At 41.0% G+C, this 15482-nt stretch overlaps 1 protein-coding gene and 1 long non-coding RNA gene across 14 annotated transcripts in view; both read left to right on the top strand.

Annotated features, from left to right (window-relative positions):
• Positions 1-3782: 3782 nt before the first annotated feature.
• LOC124872643 lies at positions 3783-7935 on the top strand. The gene is made up of 5 exons (XR_007039340.1): positions 3783-3958; positions 5520-5589; positions 6086-6249; positions 6898-7060; positions 7298-7935. It is a non-coding gene; the product is annotated as an uncharacterized LOC124872643 (long non-coding RNA).
• Positions 7936-9456: 1521 nt separating this feature from the next.
• dnm1a (dynamin 1a) overlaps positions 9457-15482 on the top strand; it is a 67406-nt gene continuing 61380 nt past the window's right edge. For 11 of the 13 annotated variants that reach the window (XM_047372121.1, XM_047372124.1, XM_047372126.1 and 8 more), the window contains exon 1: positions 9457-9845. In XM_047372121.1, coding sequence (XP_047228077.1) covers positions 9685-9845 — 161 coding nt within the window. In that variant the 5' untranslated portion in view covers positions 9457-9684. The remainder of the gene's footprint in view (positions 9846-15482) is intronic. The other 2 variants (XM_047372120.1, XM_047372114.1) reach the window with 1 other exon arrangement.

The following is a 15482-nucleotide window of genomic DNA, read 5'->3' as shown; positions in this document are numbered from 1 at the left end:
GATTCCGGTTGTTATTCGGTGAATAGATTAAAATATAGATATATTCACTTTATGTATGCAGTGAAAAGTCAGTGCAGGTGTGATCTCGAGGCGTGTTACAAAAGCAAACAGGCCCAATTCAAATCCAGTTATAGTCATGTTCATAGTTAGTTTGAGCTAATTGAAAGGGTTTTCCCAAAGATTTTTTAGACCATTAAGTTATAAATTTGTTTACTGTTAGTTTACACAGAATCTTGAGTTTGCTGCAATTCCTCTATAAAATACTACCAGTGATTAATGAGACACCAAGAAGGTTTGAGTCCATTCCAAATGTGATTGTTGGAGTAGTTTTCAAATTAGCATTACAGGTCCTTCTCAAAAAATTAGCATATTGTGATAAAGTTCATTATTTTCCATAATGTCATGATGAAAATTTAACATTCATATATTTTAGATTCATTGCACACTAACGGAAATATTTCAGGTCTTTTATTGTCTTAATACGGATGATTTTGGCATACAGCTCATGAAAACCCATAATTCCTATCTCACAAAATTAGCATATCATTAAAAGGCTCTCTAAACGAGCTATGAACCTCATCATCTGAATCAACGAGTTAACTCTAAACACCTGCAAAAGATTCCTGGGGCCTTTAAAACTCCCAGCCTGGTTCATCACTCCTAACCCCAATCATGGGTAAGACTGCCGACCTGACTGCTGTCCAGAAGGCCACTATTGACACTCTCAAGCAAGAGGGTAAGACACAGAAAGAAATTTCTGAACGAATAGGCTGTTCCCAAAGTGCTGTATCAAGGCACCTCAGTGGGAAGTCTGTGGGAAGGAAAAAGTGTGGCAGAAAACGCTGTACAATGAGAAGAGGTGACCGGACCCTGAGGAAGATTGTGGAGAAGGGCCGATTCCAGACCTTGAGGGACCTGCGGAAGCAGTGGACTGAGTCTGGAGTAGAAACATCCAGAGCCACCGTGCACAGGCATGTGCAGGAAATGGGCTACAGGTGCCGCATTCCCCAGTCCTGGGCTACAGAGAAGCAGCACTGGACTGTTGCTCAGTGGTTCAAAGTACTTTTTTCGGATGAAAGCAAATTCTGCATGTCATTCGGAAATCAAGGTGCCAGAGTCGGGAGGAAGACTGGGGAGAAGGAAATGCCAAAATGCCAGAAGTCCAGTGTCAAGTACCCACAGTCAGCTGCTGGTGTTGGTCCACTGTGTTTTATCAAGGGCAGGGTCAATGCAGCTAGCTATCAGGAGATTTTGGAGCACTTCATGCTTCCATCTGCTGAAAAGCTTTATGGAGAATAAGATTTCATTTTTCAGCACGACCTGGCACCTGCTCACAGTGCCAAAACCACTGGTAAATGGTTTACTGACCATGGTATCACTGTGCTCAATTGGCCTGCCAACTCCCCTGACCTGAACCCCATAGAGAATCTGTGGGATATTGTGAAGAGAACGTTGAGAGACTCAAGACCCAACACTCTGGATGAGCTAAAGGCCGCTATCGAAGCATCCTGGGCTTCCATAAGACCTCAGTGCCACAGGCTGATTGCCTCCATGCCACGCCGCATTGAAGCAGTCATTTCTGCAAAAGGATTCCCGACCAAGTATTGAGTGCATAACTGTACATGATTATTTGAAGGTTGACGTTTTTTTGTATTAAAAACACTTTTCTTTTATTGGTCGGATGAAATATGCTAATTTTGTGAGATAGGAATTTTGGGTTTTCATGAGCTGTATGCCAAAATCATCCATATTAAGACAATAAAAGACCTGAAATATTTCAGTTAGTGTGCAATGAATCCAAAATACATGAATGTTAAATTTTTATCATTACATTATAGAAAATAATGAACTTTATCACAATATGCTAATATTTTGAGAAGGACCTGTACATGCTGACTGAGGCCTGCAGAATTTGAGACTTCCCTCCCTTCTTTGCAGTTGTGATCTTTTGCAAAATTTGCTGTGATATCTTCTACTAGAAAGTCTCGTAATAATGTATGAGATACAAAGTCATTATCTACTCTTTGAATGTAAAATTGATGAGATAAAAACTTACAACTGTGATTATAAACATCAAAATTCTGACTTTTTATCTCATAGTCATGACTTTGTCGGATATATGACAGAAATTATATCTTCAGTCTTATAAGTCAAAATCACAAGTTTAAAGTCATAATTATGAACTAAAAATATGACTTTCAAAGTCATAGCTATGAGATATAAACTTAATTTTACATTTGTATGTTTTTGCATGTTGTTTTAAAATTCAAACTTATGACTCGTACTTGTCCTCTTACGCTTATCCGGGACCGGGTCGCGGGGGCAGCAGACTCAGCAGAGACGCCCAGACGTCCCTCTCTCCAGACACCTCCTCCAGCTGGAGCCCAAGGCGTTCCCAGGCCAGCCGAGAGACATAGTCCCTCCAGCGTGTCCTGGGCCGTACCCTGGGCCTCCTCCCGGTGGGACGTGCCTGGAACACCTCCCAAGGAAGGCGTCCTGGAGGCATCCGGTATAGATGCCCGAGCCACCTCAACTGGCTCCTCTCGATGTGGAGGAGCAGCGGCTCTACTCTGAGCCCCTCCCGGATGGCCAAGCTCCTCACCCTATCTCTAAGGGAGTGCCCGGCCACCATACGGAGGAAGCTCATTTCAGCCGCTTGTATCCGGGATCTCGTTCTTTCAGTCATGACCCAAAGTTCATGGCCATAGGTGAGGGTAGGAACGTAGACCGACCAGTAAATCGAGAGCTTTGCTTTTCGGCTCAGCTCTCTCTTCACCACAACGGACCTGCACAGCGCCCCCATTACTGCGGCAGCCGCACTGATCCGTCTGTCGATCTCCCGCTCCATTCTTCCCTCACTCGTGAACAAGACCCAGAGATACTTAAACTCCTCCACTTGAAGCAGGAACTCCCCTCCAACCTGAAGAGGACAAGCCACCCTTTTCCGGTCGAGTACCATGGCCTCGGACTTGGAGGAGCTGATCTTCATCCCATCTTCACACTCGGCTGCGAACCACCTCAGCGCATCCTGTAGGTCTTGGCTAAAGGGGGCCAGCAGGACCACGTCATCTGGAAAAAGAAGAGACGAAAACCACTGGTCCCCAAACCAGACACCCTCCGGCCCTTGGCTGCGCCTAGAAATCCTGTCCATAAAAGTTATGAACAGGACTGGTGACAAAGGGCAGCCCTGCCGGAGTCCAACATGCACCAGGAACAAGTCCGACTTAGTGCCGGCAATGCAACCAAACTCCTGCTCCGTTTGTACAGAGACCGGATGGCCCCTAATAAAGGGCCCCCGATTCCATACTCCTGGAGCACCCCCCACAGGGCATCACGAGGGACACTGTCAAAAGCTTTCTCCGGGTCCAAGCGCATAGTGAGGGTCTGCTGGGAACGTCTGGCGGAGCCCTTGGCCAGGGATGTATTCAACTCTCACCTCCGGGAGAGCTTTGACCAGATTCCGAGGGATGTTGGAGACATAGAGTCCGAGTGGACCATGTTCTCCGCATCTATTGTCGATGCTGCCGCCCGTAGCTGCGGCCGTAAGGTCTGCGGTGCCTGTCTCGGCGGCAATCCCCGAACCCGGTGTTGGACACCGGCAGTAAGGGACGCTGTCAAGCTGAAGAAGGAGTCCTATCGGCTGTGGTTGGCTTGTGGGACTCTTGAGGCGGCTGACGGGTAACTTGAGGCCAAGCGTGCCCAGGCCCACACTGTAACAAATTGCTGTAAAAACTACATCATGATTTTACAGTAAGCTGGCTGTGTTTTGAAAATACAGCTTTTTGCTGTGAACAGAGATGTGGATGGAAAGAATATGAGATTTAATTGGACCGCTGGATCACGTGCAAAGCTGTACTGTAAATTTTTAAACGTACAGTTGCATTGTGGGATATTAACCGACCGGCAGGAGGCGACTTTTCGCGGGCGACAAAGCGGGGCCAAAAGGGACTTTCACCGGGTAAGTACCCTTTTAATCAAACATTTTCATTGCATTTTGTGTCTGTTTGTGGACAAAAACGTATTTTATATGGTTATATTGAGCTAGCTTCTCTCGCGCGTCTATTAGTTTGTCTGCTAAAGCTAACTTCGGTTATTTCTCAGCTAGCTTCATGTGCAACACAAGTGCTATTTGGTTCCGTTTTAACGTTTGTTTTTCATCCAGAATTGCCGGTGGTTACATTATTAGTTAACACTAATATTGGCAGTGACTTCGGGGTAAATCCTTTATTTTTTTCTGTTATGTCCGGTGGCAGCCTTAAACTGGCATGTTCTGATCCCAACTCTGGCATACTGTGTCTCAAGCGACTTTACAGTGGTTTGTACAGTGTGTTAATCGCTGCTTTGTCCGGTTAAACTGTAATTGTAATTGTTCTTCCCGAAAATAATTAGCATTTTACACTTATGTTCAGGCAACTAGCATTGTAGTATTTTATAATTGCGGACCAGACATCCTGTCACTGCGATCACACTCAATCAATGTAGTTGCCATACGCAACTCCACCAATGAAAAACAATTGTACTTTGCTGTAGTGTTCTTAACAAATGCATTTAATCATAAAGTTTATTCTGCTGTGCTCCCATCCTACACATCTCATTCCGATGATTTGATGTCAGAGTTTAGGCTGCCTCTCACTGAAGTGATACTGAGCTGTTGCTTAAATTAAAAAAAATTTTTCGTTTTCTTGTAGTGTTCTTACATTCAGTAATGGGTTACTGCTACATTATTGGATTTTAAGTTGCACGACACAAAGATATAGGTTCTCCGTTATAATAGTACAATCAGCAGATTAATTATTATTATTTTTTTTCTTGTTTATATGACAACTAACATTTAGCTGTGGAAAAAATAACTATAGATTCGCGCCCTTTTTTCTCTCCCGCCTTTCAGGCACGGTGCCTCCACTATAATTTGTTTTTTTTTATTACACTTTACTGGCAGCTTGAATGAGCGCTCACATATATTATATAAATAAATAAAAATCCCTACTATTCACACTTAGTTTTTTTGTTTGTTTGTAGTGGTTGTAGACAATCCAGATAACTTTTACCGCTGAACGGTTTGAGTCTGCACTCTGGACTAAAGTAACTTGAATAAGTTCAGGATCAAGATGATTTCCTGTCAGTTTTGCCCACATAAAACTGAAACTCTTTTTGCCTATGTGAGGCACATGAAATTTCACAGGAATTTGCCAAATGTCATTTTTCGATGTGGAATGACAAACTGCAGCATGGTGTTCAAGAACTTCAGTGCTTTCGAATCACACATACCGATATCATAAGCAGCAACCTGCAGCTATGGCTCCAATCTACACCAATGATTTAACCTGTCATGTTGAATATTGCACTGTGCATTGTGATGACCTAATCAGCTTTCTTTCACATTTAAAAACTCATCTGAAGGAAGGTAAAGGTGTAACCTGTCCATTTAGAAAGTGCAAAAGAACTTTTACTATTTTGTCTACATTCACATCATATGTTTTTGTTGTGGGTAATCATATGTTGTGACTTCACTTTTACAGAGATGTGCTACAGCTGCAGATCTTGAAGGAACACACAGCCTGCCGCCAAGTCCATGACTCATTGCCCTTGGTAAGTACAACATATATTGTTCAGTGTGTCTCACTGTATCTCCTATCCCTCTGTCTATAGACAAATGGATGTCAGATACATTGGGACTCTGTCATCTTGCTGTGTGTCATCCCTATTTAAAAACTGAAGATGCATTGAGATGATGTGGAGGAAACAGTATGTGGACAGAGACAGGATGTATCTGAGGGTTAGCAGATACATCCCTTCAGAGGGTGGGGGGACAGGGATGTATCTGCCTCCCTTCTGTCTCTGTCTATAGAAATGTCCTTCTATAGACAGTGGAACACTCATCTCACTGTATCTGTGTCAATAGGCAGAAGGATGGCAGACCCGCTGTTTCTATAATCCCTGTCTGTAGAACAATGAATTGTCTGAATTGAATTCAATTTACTCACCTAGAAACACAGAAACCAAGAAAATTGTGGAAACAAAGAACCTGAACATCAAATTAAAATAATATCTGTTAATATTGTTTTTTTGTTTTGTTTTTTTCTAGGAGACGGCTTTACCTTTGACCAATGGATGATGAGCGTTGAGGGTGAAATTGTTTCTGAGGGGACTCAACCTCCTGGCTGGTCTTGCAGCACTTTTTGCCACCTTCTATGTATTTAACCGTGAGTATCCAGAGGAGGCGACATGCACACTGGAGTTTATTCAAAGGTGAGAACTAATTCACTAATGCTTTTGCTAAACGTATTTTGTAGTTTAGAAGCGTCTGATTTAAAAATGCAATATGTACCTTAAAATAAAGAAACGGGTAGTTTGAACGTTCTCTCCGGGTACTCTGGTTTCCTTCCACAGTCCAAAAACATGACTGTTAGGTGACTGGGGCTCAGTAGGAAGAGTAGTCGTCTTGCAATCAGAAGGTTGTGGGTTCGATTCTAGCTTCCTCCCGCCTTATGTCGATGTGCCCCTGGGCAAGGCACTTAACCTCAAGTTGCCTACCGATCTGCATATAGGTGTATGAATGTGTGAGCGTTAGTGAGTGCAATTGGGTGAATGTGGTTCTAGTGTAAAGCGCTTTGAGCGGTCTGTATGACTGGAAAAGCGCTATATGGGTTCAGTCCATTTACCATTTAACATTTAATTGGTTTCTCTAAATTGCTATTAGGTGTGAATGGGTGTGTGCATGGTTGTTTGTCTTGTGTCTCTGTGTTGACCTGCGATAAACTGGTGAGCTGTCGAGGGTGTACCCTGCCTCTTGCCCGTAGGGCACCAGCTCCCTGTACAAAAGAAGCGGGTGTAGAAAATTGATGGATGGATGGATGGTAGTTTGAACTCTGAGCTATGTCTCTCGTCTGTTTTTAGGCGGGTTTTTAGGCCTCAACCCTGAAAGAGGAACAAAAGCAGCAAAAGGAAAAGTGACATCGAAAACAACAGGAAGACTTGTTCAAAAGAAACAGATGGCAGTGAACCCACATCTCCACTCTCCTCTGCCAAATCATAGACTACCAGTGGAACTTTTAAAATGGTAAGATTACACATTTACCCACAATCTGTTCTCTCTGTTAAGTGCTCTTTGTTTTTTTCTCTATTCTACCAGCTTCAGGAGACCAACCACTGTTTTAGACTCTGTTTAGGGAGAGTCTAAAACAGTGGTGAGAAACAGTAAAATCTCTGTCTCACTCTCCCTGTGACATAAGTGCGGTTAAATCTGCTGTACATTTCATGTGTTGAATAAAACAATTTTCTTTTCTTTATCCTCTAGCAACCCTTTGATGAATTATTTGGATCAGCAGCAGGATCTGGATCAGTCTACCTTATTTTCAGAGGTGTGTTCAGGACTCATTACCTGTTCTCGTTGGTTTTGTTTGGCTGTTCACAACGTTTTAAACTGGCTGACATTTTAAAGATGTACCAGCATGGTTCTTATGCAGTGTGTATGTGATTTAAATATTTTACAGTTCTGGATTAGTTTGATGGAGACAACAGAGTATTGAAATTGCTTATATTCCTAAACTTTATTCCCTGTTGCACTGTCCATTATTTTTCCATCCATCCGGTCTGGAAATTTTACATTACAAGCTTGTAAGGCTTTGTTCTTATGCCTTTGGTTGACGAGCTGGGTTTTTTGTGTGTAACTTTTAACCTTTGGCACTTCTACTTTTCTGGTTATTTAACATCTTGTGTGCATTATATTATAACCATGGGAGTTATGCATTTAAAACGGTGTATGAATGTATATTTTTCAGTCAATTCTTGAGTATTTTTACATTCAGGTTGCAATACCTTTTGACATTTATGTCAAAAGCAAATGTTGCTGTTCTTTAAAAATGTAATATTTTGTTACACTGCTGTGTGTCGGTTTTAAACATTAACACTGAAATAAAGTATATTTAAAATGTATTGTTTTTTGTTTCCTTGAAATAACAATTGCTGACATTTATTGTGAGTTTGTTAAATTAAGTTGAATTTTGATATTTCAATTTTAACAGCTAGCAATAGCCAGTCAGTTCAATTACTGTTGAAATTACAATTTAGGAAGTGTTCTTAGGCTACTGTAAAATAAAACAACAATAATAATAATTCTGTTACAGAATTACAGTAAAACTGTAATAAAATCACAGTAAAATGATAATATAATTACAGTAAAATTGTGATAAAATTACAGTAAAATTGTAATAAAATTACGGTAAGATTGTAATAAAATTACAGTCAAATTGTAATAAAATTACAGCCATTTACTGTAAAGATTACAGTAAAGTACTGGCAACCCTGCTGCCAGTACTTTACTGTAAATTTTACAGTTACTTTTTTTACAGTGCAGGGTACGTCTGGCAGAGCCCTCGGCCAGGTATGTATTCAACTCGGTTCAGTGAAGCCACGGAGAAGGACTACCGGTCGGCCAGCCGGTTGGCCTCAAAGCGATTCTGGCAGACCGTCCAGTGCCTCAGGAGGGGGAAGCAGTGCTTCGCCAACACTGTTTACAGTGGGGGTGGGGAGCTGCTAACCTAGACTGGGGACATTATCGGGCGGTGGAAGGAGTACTTCAAGGATCTCCTCAATCCTGCCATCACGCATTCCCTGGTGGAAACAGAGGCTGGGGACTCGGGGTTGGACTCTTTCATCACCCAGGCTGAAGTCACCGAGGTGGTTAAAAAGCTCCACGGTGGCAAGGCTTCGGGGGTGGATGAGATCCGCCCTGAGTACCTCAAGTCTCTGGATGATGTTGGGCTGTCATGGTTGACACGCCTCTTCAACATTGCGTGGTGGTCGGGGACAGTGCCTCTGGACTGGCAGACTGGGGTGGTGGTCCCCCTACTTAAGAAGGGTGACCGAAGGGTGTGTTTCAACTACAGGGGGATCACACTCCTCAGCCTCCCTGGTAAGGCCTACGCCAGGGTATTGGAGAGGAGAGTCCGGCCGATAGTCGAACCTCAGCTTCAGGAGGAGCAGTGTGGTTTTCGTCCGGGCCGTGGAACACTGGACCAGCTCTATACCCTCTACAGGGTACTCGAGGGTTCATGGGAGTTTGCCCACCCACATGTGTTTTGTGGAACTTATGACTTAGTTTCATAAATATTTGCATCTCACAATCCCATTAAGATGATTTTTTTCTCACCATTATGAGATTGAAAATCAAAATTGTGAGTCTAAATCTCATAATTTTGACTTTAAATTAATAATTTTCAGTCGTATAATTTTTAAATTCAAAATTATTGCTTCAGTTTCATAAATCAAAGTCACAATTATGAGTTTAAATTTCCGAATTATAACTTCAAGCTTTTTCTTTCAATACAAATGGACTTTCATATTTATGAAATGATTAAGCGTAGAAGGATCAACACAACCTAATGATGTAAATAACACCATCAGGTGGTGCATTTTATGTACTGCAGGGATCTTCCGACAGAAGAGATGATCTTCCTCCTCCCCCTGCGGTAGAAGAAGAGTATCGTGGAAATAGTCCTATCTCTCTGAGGTGATCTGACACACCGAGGAAGGCCCATAAATGACGGAGCAAACCGAGACGTCCACTGTGTCAGACTAAACATAAAACCATAAAGCTCCCTCTGAACGAGAGGGCGGTGAGCAGGGACAAAGGATAGATAAATAGACCCGTTCCTACGCTGACCATCCTCTTGCACCGCAAAGATGGGGAACCGGGGAATGGAGGATTTGATTCCTCTGGTGAACCGCATGCAGGATGCCTTCTCGGCCATCGGGCAGAACGCGAACCTGGACCTGCCGCAGATTGCCGTGGTGGGCGGCCAGAGCGCGGGGAAGAGCTCGGTTCTGGAGAACTTCGTCGGTAGGTAAGTAGCTTTATCCAAGGCTGCAGGGGATGTAGGTGCGCTCCGGTGCATCGCCCAATCGGCCTAGTTTACATTTCCATTACGGGGCAGGTTCAAATTCTTTCCAGAGGACACATTAAGACTTTGTTGGGGCAAACTGGCGCACAATCATCGAGGTTATTCGCGTTTTATTCGCACTTTCTGTCACTGACTGCGCTCTGGCAAGCAGATTATTTTGTAAGGCCTATATAAATCCCCGGTGAAGTTTATCTGTTTACTCCCGCATGATGCATTCACTGACCAGAATTTTCTTTTGGATATCAATAGTAAAAACAAGGCAAGTTTAGCATAAAAGTCTGTTTTACTGTCTCGACAAAGATCATAAATCCCCTTGAGATCAGAGCAAATGCGAGTGTTGACTTTCTGCGCAGTGGGTAATGTTTATGTCTGGTTATGTTGCTTTTATAGTGAGCCTCCCTTTAATTCTGTGCAGTCTGCAGAACTGACACTGCGATGCTTCAGACCTTGTTCAGTTTATTTTCCTGTCCGTCAGAGCTGCTGTTTCTGCTGAAACAGACGAAACAAAGCAAAGTGGAGCAAATCTTATGTGCTGTGCTGCAGTCGCTAGTGACCTTGCAGTGAGGGAAAATGAGTCCACCTGAGCTTTGAGCCCTTTCAGCTCAACTCAAACCATCTGTCTACCAGTGTTTATAATGCTGGATGTCAAGCTTACTGCACATAGAGTAGCATGGGTGCAACAAACTTGATTTGAAAAAGTTCTGCTTGGTTTTTTTATGTTTTGTAAATGGTGCATTCGATGTGATTCAGCATTATTTTAAGTGGGTAAATTGTTGTCACATTTGGAAATAATTGACCCCATTGGACAAACAAATATGTCTAGCAGATCTGTATATCCTTCAAATGAGTTCTTCCAAAGATTTGTAACAAATCTCTAATTCACTCATAGTTGACCTGCAGCTTCTCTCCATCTTAACTGAGAGGAGGTGAGGCATATCTTCTGTTTACATGTCTGCATAATCTTCATGATGCTCTCCAAACTCACACTCTGCATAATATATTTGCTTGGAGCCGTCCTGCTCTCAGTGGCCACACCTGATAGATACTTGAGTGACAGAGTAACGCTCACGGAGAGTGATGGGGATATTGTGATGATGTATTGCAATATCCAGCCCTTATATATCTGTACTTTTTTTTTCTTAAGTTTTGTATTTTTGTAAATTGTCCTTTTTTTTAATATCATGCTCTTTTCATTTGTCGGGTTCTGTTTCTGAGAATATTTGTTTCAGTTTTTTTTTTTATTGAAGGATCTGGCATTTTGGTTTTAACATTTTTCATGTCAAAAACACATCTTCATTTATCAGACTTTGTGTAAATGTTTTGCCATAAATGCAGTTTCAGTTTAATCATTTAACGTTGCTGTAAAAGCATTGTTTGAACTGTAACCTATGCCATTATTTCAGCTCTTTTTAGAAAGACCCTGATTCATTAACACTTTGCTTTTTCAAGTGATTAAAGCTCTCTTCACACTCATTTTGGAAAACACTACGTTGCACTCACACGGCTGTTGCCATAGTAACAGCGTCAGGCTGATAATGCGTCTTTACCTTAGAGACTGGGGTTTCTCTTGCAAAGAGATGTTATGTGAATGTTTCTAGCAGATGTTTTAGTAGTCGGACATGCAGTTTTTACCACAGTGTAAAAGTATTTTTTTGCTCTGAGTTCAGCTGCTGGGATGCTATTCTACTCCTCCAACCTCACTCCTCATTCATTGTGCCTCATTTTTCTGGTTAAACCAATAAAAACTTACAACACTGTGTGTGTTTACACGTTTTTTCCCTCCCATTTTTAACTTTCTCTTTCTGTCAGTATAATAGTGACATCCAACATTGCAGCACAAAGCCTGTTTTCTTTCTATCTGTCACTATGATAATTTTTGTTCAATACACTTCTTTTATAAGGGAGGCCTTGTGTATCCCTTGAGCTTTAATTTAACTGATATCCATCGCTGAAGCATGACCTTTCACATAGTGGAGAACAGTTATTTTCATCTAGGACTAGGAGAGTCAAACACTTTTTTAAACTTCAAAGCACGAGATGACATCTCAGGACATTAATTAGACGTGTCTGCTGTCTTTTGTGTCGCTTTTTTCACTGTTAGTTCTGCCTCGTGTTCTCTTTGCAGTGAGTTGCTGATATCTTTTGAGCTGCCACTGTTCCGTTTAATGTTTGTTATCACAGTTTGACCTTTGTTTCCCAGCCTTTTATGGCTGTTCATTTAAATTCAGCTCGGCTGGATCAAGCCATATCTCAGTGGTTTAATAGGTCTGAATCAGATGATGGAGTTTGTCTGCTTTCGCAACAATATACATTCATTTTTTATTGTAATATCTACTTAATTTGCTTTCACTTTCCTCAGATATGGATGAAGTAAGATGCAATTCTCTATAATAATAGCGAGGTTTACCGTAAAGATGCTCAGTTGAATACATAATAATGTGCTGCAATGTTTAAGATATTTTACTTGTGTTTAATCAGTTAATCATTTGCTTATTTTATGCATTGTTTATTAGGCAAAAAGTAGTAAAATGCCTGTGATCTTTAAGACAGGAACATATTTCATGGGTTGCACATCATCATCATCATCATATGTAGCTTTAACCTATTTATGTTTTTTATATATATTTAAGTGATGCACATAAAAGGGCAATAAAGTAGGTATCTGAAATGTTAGTCATTTCTTTACTCAGAAACCTCTGCTTACACATTCCACTAATAGCACATGTTGGAATGTAAATAATATTGTGTTTGATTAATATAGAGATGAGTAAAACCGCTGTCTTCCATTTAAGGCTGTCACCCAGTTAGTATTTTAAACCCACAGGGGTCTAATTATTTCAGACAGAGCATGTCTCATGTGGCGGACACATGCAGTTACAGCTGATCAGTAATTAGGATCTGGAGTTGAAAATCCATTTTGTTTAGTTTGAGAAGTAATTCTTTATCTTGAATTAAAAATAAAAATTTTTAAACGGCTTTTAGTAAAATGAAAGCCTGTAGTCATGCGAAAGCTATATTTATCTTGCATTGTGGGTAAAATGAAGATATTTTCTGATATTAGGATGATGAGTGACACACTCTTACATTGAATAATATGACATATTTCTCTCTCAGTCCTAGAATGGATTAAATTCATTGATTCAATTATGCTTGTCTTATATAAAACTTCAAAATAATTGAAAGATACATTCAGCACCACGGACAGCGCTCTCTCTTATATTCATTCAAAGCAGCTCATCTGATTAAACCAGTGGTGTCCAAACTTTTTGTCACATGGATCGAAACACTTGCGGGTGACAAAAACTTTTTTTTAGTGCAAAACTAATTTTATTGTGAGTTATTTTACTTGTATAGCTCAACAATAAATTATACATAGAATATTTTAATGAAAGAAACAAAGTAGTAGTTTGTTTTAGAAAAATTATCTGTAATTCATGTTAGAACCGAAATATAAAAAGGGTCTCACACTTTTGTCTTATTAAAAAAAAGACTTAAAACTGTTATAGGATATTCTCAGCAATTAGAACAAGATATGAACCACTCTTTCCATGAAAATGCTTGCTGCAACCTATCATTCGCCTGTGCATGTCGGTCCAATTTGTACTCTTCTTGAGGTGGAGTCAGGAGGCCACACAAAATTGTTCTTAGGGCCACAAATGGTCCACAGGACACACTTTGGACACCCCTGCCTTAAACTCAGGAAAATACTGCTTGTTGTTGCAACTTATAGTTGTTTCTCCAGTAAACTCTCCTTGTTGTTTTACAGAAATAATGGCAAGAAAAATGTTGCTTTTTTTTCAAAGTATTTTGGTACACGACCCTTTTCCTAAGCCCTATTCAAAGGAATGAAGAGCTAGAAAAGAGGCAGAAAGTGTGGAGTAAAATCAGGCAAAAAAGGTTATACACAGCAAAATGTTTTCTTGTGATGCTGTCAAACTCAGGCGGAAGATGTTGCAGGATTTTGCACGGCTTACTTGCACAACCTAATATCATACAGTAAAACTACAGCCTGGGTGATTCCTCGCTCTCAGCTGCCATCACTGTTCCTACCCCCACATTAAGCTGATGATATAAACATGGTGTCATGTGTTACATAAAACTGAGGCAGAGGCCTGGAAGTGAGGAGCAGGACAATAAACTGCAGCTGTATAAAATGCTTTATTGTGTCTAATATCAGGAGGGGGGATACAGTCCCTATAGGTACAGGATGAAGGATACAGTGTGTTACCCTTGTTTAAAAAGTAAATGGTCAGATATTTAACCTAATCTGTTTTCTGAGAGTTGTTGTAGAGTTGTGCCAATTAAATGTTTTATTACTGAATCATTAAAGATGAAAATCAGGGGGAAAATTAAATCACTCTTTATTTCAGTTATTGATTACATTTATGTTGGATGTGATGTCTTTGTGAAATGACTGAATGAATCAAACTGCCAGTTTCCTGGACAGAAGCTAAATCTGCCTGTAAACATCTAGCAAATACAAACTTGGTTGGACAACAGAATGTGGGATTGCATCGTTAGTGTACTTTATTTAATGTCAGAATTCCAGTTCATCTGGACAACTTAAATTTAACCAGGGCTAAGCCTTCCTTACACTGACAGTCGTTTTTATCGTCGTTCTGTGAGCGCGTAACATGAGATGACATCTGCTACATAATGATAATGATATTGACACTTGCTGTTTGATATGTGATACACCTTTGACTTTTCTGACTCGTATAAATAGAAATGGGAACATAGTGGAAGATTTGCTCAGGATCACTTGTTTAAGTCCTTTCCACTTTCTACTACCTTTTTCGCTTACTATTTTTTCCTTTTCTACTCAATTTAATTTACCAGTAAATGGTAATGGTAAGGCGTTTTCTAAAAGTATTTGGGATAGTTATGTTAAGCAACTGCCCTGCGATGGACTGGCAACCTGTCCAGGGTGTACCCCGCCTCTCGCCCGTAGAACGCTGAAGATAGGCACCAGCTCCCCTGTGACCCTATATGGAAGAAGAGGGAATGGAAAATGGATGGATGGATGTTACACAACCACATTTATGGAGTTAGGATTGTTATGGGTGTTGTAAAATGTGTCATGACTGTTTTTGCAGTGTTTGCAGTCTTAGAAATTGTTTTATTAAAACTGGATTGAGTACAGAAAGGGGGAGACAGCAATCAATGGGAGAGAGTGGAGGAGAGGACATTATTTGTTGAGGCACTGCTACAGGGGATTAGCACTAATCTCTGTTTGCCTTCAATACATTTTCCCATTGGATGTGGCCTAATCCTCGATTCCCACCATCCAGCAACCAGGACTGTAGTTGGCTCTACCATCCAACTCTATCTAGTCTGTATGTGTGTTTATTCATCACCTAGAACCATCCCCTCTTTTTAGAGCCTGTGGGAGAAAACAAAAGTATTGTTGCACTGCTTCATTGTTGTGAGGGCTTGTTATTCGGCACGCATCAGCAGAGGATTAGATCAGTTTCTGGAATCGGAAGTGAGGTGATGTACAAAACCAGCAAAGGACTGTTTGGTTGAAGTTATGAGATTTAGAAGAGTGTTGTACATAAAATATTAAGGAGAGGCTGTAAA

This window comes from Girardinichthys multiradiatus, chromosome 8 (genome assembly GCF_021462225.1).
Source record: "Girardinichthys multiradiatus isolate DD_20200921_A chromosome 8, DD_fGirMul_XY1, whole genome shotgun sequence".
NCBI lineage: Eukaryota > Metazoa > Chordata > Actinopteri > Cyprinodontiformes > Goodeidae > Girardinichthys > Girardinichthys multiradiatus.
This window is presented reverse-complemented; position numbering and strand designations above follow the sequence as displayed.